We start from the raw sequence: 7,037 nt of genomic DNA on the forward strand, positions 1-7,037 counted from the left end.
CAAACAACGGAGAAAAGCAGAGAGAGAGAGAGAGAGAGAGCAACAATGGGAATAGTGGAAGAAGCTCACAACGTGCGGGTCGTAGGGTCGGGTCAGCAAGTCCTAGTCCTGGCCCACGGCTTCGGCACCGATCAGTCGGTCTGGAAACACCTCGTCCCCCACCTCGTCGACGACTACCGCGTCATTTTGTACGACAACATGGGCGCCGGAACCACTAACCCTGAATACTTCGACTTCGAGCGCTACTCCACCATCGAAGGCTACGCCTACGACCTCCTCGCCATTCTCGAGGAGCTCCACGTCCAGTCATGCATCTTCGTCGGCCACTCCATCTCCGCCATGATCGGAGCCATCGCCGCTGTCACCCGTCCCGACCTCTTCACCAAGCTCATCATGATCGCCGCCTCTCCCAGGTAAAATTCCATCGTCGTCCAATTAATCTATTTAATTAAGAAAAATTAGATTCTTATCTCAATTTTTCCTATTTCAGATTAAATCTTATTCTTTTTCAATTTTGATAAACGTAATTAATTATTTTAATAATAAAATATTTTTTTATTTCTAAATATATTTATATAGTGTTAGAAATGTTACATTTGATATATTTATGTTTATTATTAAATTTCTTATAGTGTATTTTTATTTTTAGTATGTACTTATTTTTATTTTGTAATCTTTTTTTAATTTGTACTAATTTTCTTTTCAATTTTAATTTGTACTCATATATTAATTCCTTTTTGTATCTATATTTTTTAAACTGTTATTTGTATTTGTACTCATTTTTTAAAAAAATTATTTGTACTTATTTTTAATTTTGCTAAATGTACCATGCTAATTATATGTATTTATTTTATGTTTTAAAATATATCAATAGTTATTTTTTAAAAAATATGTTAAAAATTATGTTGGTACATTATTTTATATATATATATATATATATAGCTATAATTTTTGTGAAGAACAAGATTACTCTAAAATTAATTTTTAAGTATTTATTATACTTTTAAAATATTTTTTTTTCTTTTTTGTTAAAATTTAAAAAAATTATTTAAATTTGTTTAAATTTCATAATTTGTGGGACATTAAATGTATAAATGCATGAGTTAAATCTCTTAAATGAGGTTAAAGACCTCGATCAAAATATTTAAACAAACAAAGTTTCAATCGAACAATTAAGTTTATTAGGGACTAGAACCAAAATGATCCTGTTAATTAAAGAAAGTTGAGGTTCCACCATAAAACCAATTAGCAATATGAGGACGAGCCCAACTTACTTATAAACACATGCAAGGTGGACAACACAACTCAGGTGACATGGAGCATGTGTGGTTGTTGGGCTTTACACGTGGTACAACCTATTTTGATATCATGAAGAAAGTTGAGGTTCTACCATAATTCCAATTAGCAATATAAGGAGTAGCTAAACTTGCTTATAAGCACATGCAAGGTACCTCATCTCATCAATGTGAGACTCACTCTCAACATTAATTAGGAATTAATTGTGATATATGAAGTTAAAAAGTCCTACAACCTTGCAAGGACAAGTGTAACCTCAACTTTCTTGAATCAAAGCAGGTTGACCAACTTGCAAAGCTCAAAGGGTTCACGTACTCCACGACACCCAATAAATGTTGTCTACATGTTTGATTGGAAAATTTCTCATACATGAGGGGACATGTGACCATATGAAAGTAAAAGATGTTAAAGGAAATAAAATAGTCAACTTACATATATGGCTTGGAGTGATTGTAGGACACAATAAGAGATTGGAGTAATTGTAGTGATTGATTGTAATTAGCTTTCTTTTTACCTAGAATAGCTTCACATCCTTGTATAAATTACTACCTATGTACAGCTGCTATGATATACAAAAATACATCAATACAAGCTATTTTATAAAAGAGTCCATATCAATGAAACTCAATAACCACACATGCTCCACGTCACCAATTTGTGTTGTCTACGTCATGTGTTTCACGTCATCCTATTCGTGTTGTGCACGTGTTTGTACTGAAAAGTCGTCATAGGTGAGGAGACGTGTGAGGATGTAAAGGTAAGGAATTCTCAATGAAGGAGAAAACCCCATTATTTTATCGTCCCAAATTTACCTTTCCAATAAGATATTAGTTTTCATTTTTGTGATCCAACAAAGTAGAGACTGATTATTTTGAAATTTTATTCGAACCATCAATTTGATTAACTAATTAAGTCAACTGTTACTATTTTTCTCCAGTTTTACCTTTTTCGTGAGCTTTTTATGTGGTAATTTTTTTTGTTAAATTAGTACATGTTTGTCAAAGTGGATCCATCCATCTAATTAACTAATTAAATCTTCGAAAATTACCTTTTGACTAGTATGTTGACTCTCCAATCTTTCTCAATCCATTTTAGGTTATTTAATTACACTTCCTAAACACTATTAACAATTCGACCAATTAAAATGAAACATTTTTATAGGTTTCTCAACGACGTGGACTACTACGGAGGATTCGAGCAAGAAGATGTGGAGCAACTATTCGAGGCGATCCAGTCCAACTACAAGGCATGGTGCTCCGGGTTCGCATCGCTGGTGGTGGGCGGCGACATGGACTCAGTGGCGATCCAGGAGTTTAGCCGGACCCTGTTCAACATGCGACCGGACATTTCCCTCAGCGTGGCACAAACCATATTCCAAAGCGACATTAGGCAAATACTTAGGTTAATCACGGTGCCATGTCACATTTTACAGAGTGTAAAAGACCTTGCTGTCCCCATGGTTGTGACCGAGTATTTGCACCAGAATCTCGGTGGCAAGTCGATCGTTGAGGTCATGTCTTCAGACGGTTATCTCCCACAGTTGAGCTCGCCGGATATCGTGAATCCAGTGCTGCTCAAGCACATTAGATATGATATCGCGGCGTAATTGTATTAATTTTGTTTCAAAGTGTTAATTATAGTAATTAAAGTTAACTAATATGTAGGGGATGATTAATTAAGGTTTAGGTCTTCGGTGGAGTGCAACTTGGTGTTTTGGTTTGATAATGTAATATTATGTTGAGCAGAATAAACAAGCTTTATTATTGATTAAATATAGTTGAGTTTCAATGAACTTGTTACACGTAAGAAAATTCGTTGTCTTTGTTATTGGAGTCAAGTGGATAATGTGTAATGCGATCGAACCCGAAAATAACAAATAACGTCATAGGAAGGAATGGAAATTAATGTTCCACGTCTCCCACTTTGTTTGTACTATGGAAGCATGAAAAGCTTGTTCCCAAGGACCGGTGCATGTTTTATATATATATATATATATATATATGTATATAGTTAAAGGTATATCTTTTGGAAACTTAGCGAGCAAAAAATGAGTCATGAGAGCAGTTGCATGGCGTGAACATGTGTGTCCACAAAAATTTCGTCCTTCCTTTGACGACTACGGATGTTCATATTCATTTTACTCAAAACATGCACATTTCGGGAACCAACTACATGTAATAGGTTTACCGTCATATAGTGTCCTAATCTAATAATGTAATGTTCTAGGAAAAAAAACTTACACATGATATTGAATTATTAGACTAGGCGTCACGGTAATAGTATACATGTTTGATGCTAATCCTTTAGAATTAGAGCATAGTTCAAGTCATCAGGTAACGGTATATTCCAGCTAGACCCAAGGAAACGATCGCATAAAAATTCTAAAGGCCAGTTTAATATTGTTTTTGTTTTGTTGTTTTTTTTTTTAATAAACTGCTCTTGTTGTACTTTGAAAATAGTAAGTTCTAAACTAAGGATGTTAAGTGTTTGGTAAGTTAAATTTTTATTAGTGTTGTGAGTGAAAAAAAATAGTATCATATCGTTTAACAATATAAATTTGTTTTAATTGGTGTAAAATGAACATGATGTTAACGGTGGTGGATAGCGGAAACGATGGTGAGGGGTTGATGGGGACCCCTGGGATCATGGTGGTGAAGAGAGTGACGGTGTTCATTTCTAATGGTATAGTATCCGGTCCTCACCATATCCTCTTTGTGAGGATTCCAAGGATCCGTGAATCATGTTCGTTCATCGTATATCGTGCGGTCAGAAATCATTTTAAATATTTTTATTTAAAATTAAACACAAATAGTACTTAACAAAAACTGACCGTACGATATATGATGAACAAACACGATTCACGGATCTCCAGGATCCTCATCAAAATGATCCGAAGAGGATCCTGTTAGTATCTCATAATTGTATGTTCAAAGGATGATTGAGTATTTTTAGAATTCAAATAAAAAAATTATTTGAGTTAGAAAAAAAATTATTCTTTTCAAACGAATTGTGATAAGATAAGATGTTTGTTGTGGTTGTGGGAGATTTGTGATATTAATGACACACCCCGACCAAGATCAGGGCGTGCTGGCCATCACACGAAGGTGACGTAGCCATGTGCACGTGCGGAAGCTAATAAGATAGTAATATAAAGTATGAATAATTAAAAACTAACTAGCATACAAGGTACTAATACAGTGCTAGCGTGAGAGTCACAAATTCAGAGCAAGTCTACAGCAGCCCAAAATAAACGATACGATAAAAGTACACCCGAAGGTGACCCTACAATGATAGGTGTCTGTCAGAAGTGCCGGAAAAGTCATTTGGGAAACCACCGGAACTGCTACTCAACTAGAACCTGGAGGGGCGCAAAACAAAAGCGTGAGTGGGCAAAAACAAATCTTTCGAAAACCATTTATAAAATACTTTCTAACCCCTCGCCGTAAAACCTGTATACTTCCCAGAAAATAGACATACGTATAATATATATGCCAATCATGCTCAATAATATGCCATACGTGCTCAATATTATGCCATGCCGAAATCTCAATAAGATATGTAAGTGCCCAGGTATAAATCATATCAATATCATACAGTCTGGCAGCCGGAGTCACCTAACGTGACCTGTACGGCTGCATCTAGAGCTCAAATCTCAATCTCAATATCTGAACCTGCCCACGAGTCGGAACCACCTAAAGTGGTCTGTACGACAGGCCTGGGTGTAATACATATGTACGCTCTAGTGCTACGATCACGTGAAGGCTGTGCGAATAATCGCGGGTCACCTACGAGTCGGAACCACCTAAAGTGGTATGTACGACAGGACTGTGCACCTAACTTGGATCTAAGCTGAGCGTGTGGTGCGGGAGGTGAACATCACGTGAAGGACTGTGCCCTACTCTGGGCGGGAGCACTAACACCGGGGGTGCAGGTTATGAGCTCTCTAACTATCTCAATTCACTACTGAATGTAAACATGAATACCACTTACCTGTGCGTCCACAACACCCAATATTCATATGTATATATGTATATATGTATACAACAATAACGTTGTCAACGATGCACGAATAACGATAATGTAATGCATGGCATAAACTAATAAACATTTATTCAATTTCTGGGAAAATATAGTATATAGGTATATACGGAAAACCAAAAGCCCACTCACTGGTATGTAGAAGGGTCGTAGCCCCCCTGCCTCGCGTGTGCACGCTCGTCCTCGGGGTACGTGTCACCTATATGCGAAATAGCTATAAAAACGTTAACTTTAAAGCACATAACCTAACTTTCGTAATAACTTCTCATACATTGCTCAAATTGGACAATTGAATATACCAACGTGCTCTACACAACCTCAGGATCACAACCATATTTTTAGAAAAATTTTCTTCCGCCGCACGCGCCGGCCAAGGCACGGCCACACGCGCCGGCCACGCGCAGGCACGTGCGGCGCACACGGACGGCATCAACTGACGCCGTTAGGGATATTCCGTCAGTTTTGACAGATTCCGTTAACGGCGTCAGGAATATTCCGTCAGACTTGACGGAATATTCCGTCACCTTCTCCGGCGAGGCTCCGGCGCCGGAAAACTGGAAAAATTTCAAATCATGTTTTCTCACTCGTTTTTCAACCATTCTTCATGATTTTTGCACCAAATTGAAGCCTAGGACTAGTAGAACACATCTAAACAAGTTTTAAGGGCTAAAAACCACGCAATCATACCTGTCCACACAATCCAAAAACTGGCCAACTTCGAACCAAGCTATCCCGACGTCCAAATTCGTCCAACGAAGTACTCCGATGCTCCTTGGGACCTCACTAAGACAACTACGAGCTTCAAAATCCCAAAAACAAGCTAGATTAATGTTTGCATGAATAGTGCTCAAGACGGACATCGTCGAATCGACGTGAAAACGACGGATTTCTTACCTGAAAATAGTATGGTTGCACTCGCACGAGCCTCACGAGTTCAAAGGTATGTTTGGTTCCCTCGATTTGCAAGGTTTGGTGCAGTTGTGTGTGTGTCCGTACAGGTTCAAGGGAAGGGAAAGGGAGCTCGGGGAGGAGACAGGGAGAAAGGCAGAGAGAGAGAGAGAGTGACAGGGAGAATGAGTGTGGGTGGGTGTGGCCCAACACATGCCAACACCACACCAAATGACCAAAAACACAACGAAAATAAACCAGGGGTAAAATGGTCATTTTGCACGTTCGTTTCGATAATCCCGGGACAGGATGTCACAACCTACCCACTTTAATAGAATTTCGTCCCGAAATTCAAAATAACCAAGCAGCAACCCCTAGTGGTCGAAGAACAATCGAGGATACAAATCCCTCATCCGATCTTCCGTCTCCCACGTAGCTTCCTCGACTAAATGATTCCTCCACAAAACTTTCACTAGGTTCACCGTCTTGTTCCTCAGAACCTTTTCTTTCCAATCTAGTATCGTCACTGGCTCCTCGTTATACGTCAAATCTGGATTAATCTCTAACGGTTGAGGAGGTATCACATGAGACGGATCAGCAACATAATGTCGGAGCATAAACACGTGAAAAACGTTATGCACTCTAGCCAACTCCGGTGGCAACTCCAACCTGTAAGCTACCTCACCAACACGCTCTGTGACCACGTATGGTCCGATGTACCTGGGACTCAACTTCCCCTTCTTTCCAAACCGTACAACACATCTCCACGGTGAAAGCTTCAGAAATACCTAATCTCCGACCTCGTAAACTCTGTC

The 7,037-nt window shown here is 38.6% G+C and overlaps 1 protein-coding gene across 1 annotated transcript; it reads left to right on the forward strand.

The window, feature by feature from the left end:
* On the forward strand, positions 1 to 3,072 carry LOC137746667 (karrikin insensitive 2 receptor CA-like). The gene is made up of 2 exons (XM_068486667.2): positions 1 to 413; positions 2,458 to 3,072. Exons 1-2 carry the CDS (start codon positions 46 to 48, stop codon positions 2,900 to 2,902), a joined length of 813 nt encoding a protein of 270 aa, XP_068342768.2. The 5' UTR covers positions 1 to 45; the 3' UTR covers positions 2,903 to 3,072.
* Positions 3,073 to 7,037: the final 3,965 nt, after the last annotated feature.

Source organism: Pyrus communis, chromosome 2, assembly GCF_041283825.1.
Source record: "Pyrus communis isolate YQ-2024b chromosome 2, ASM4128382v1, whole genome shotgun sequence".
NCBI classification, from domain to species: domain Eukaryota; kingdom Viridiplantae; phylum Streptophyta; class Magnoliopsida; order Rosales; family Rosaceae; genus Pyrus; species Pyrus communis.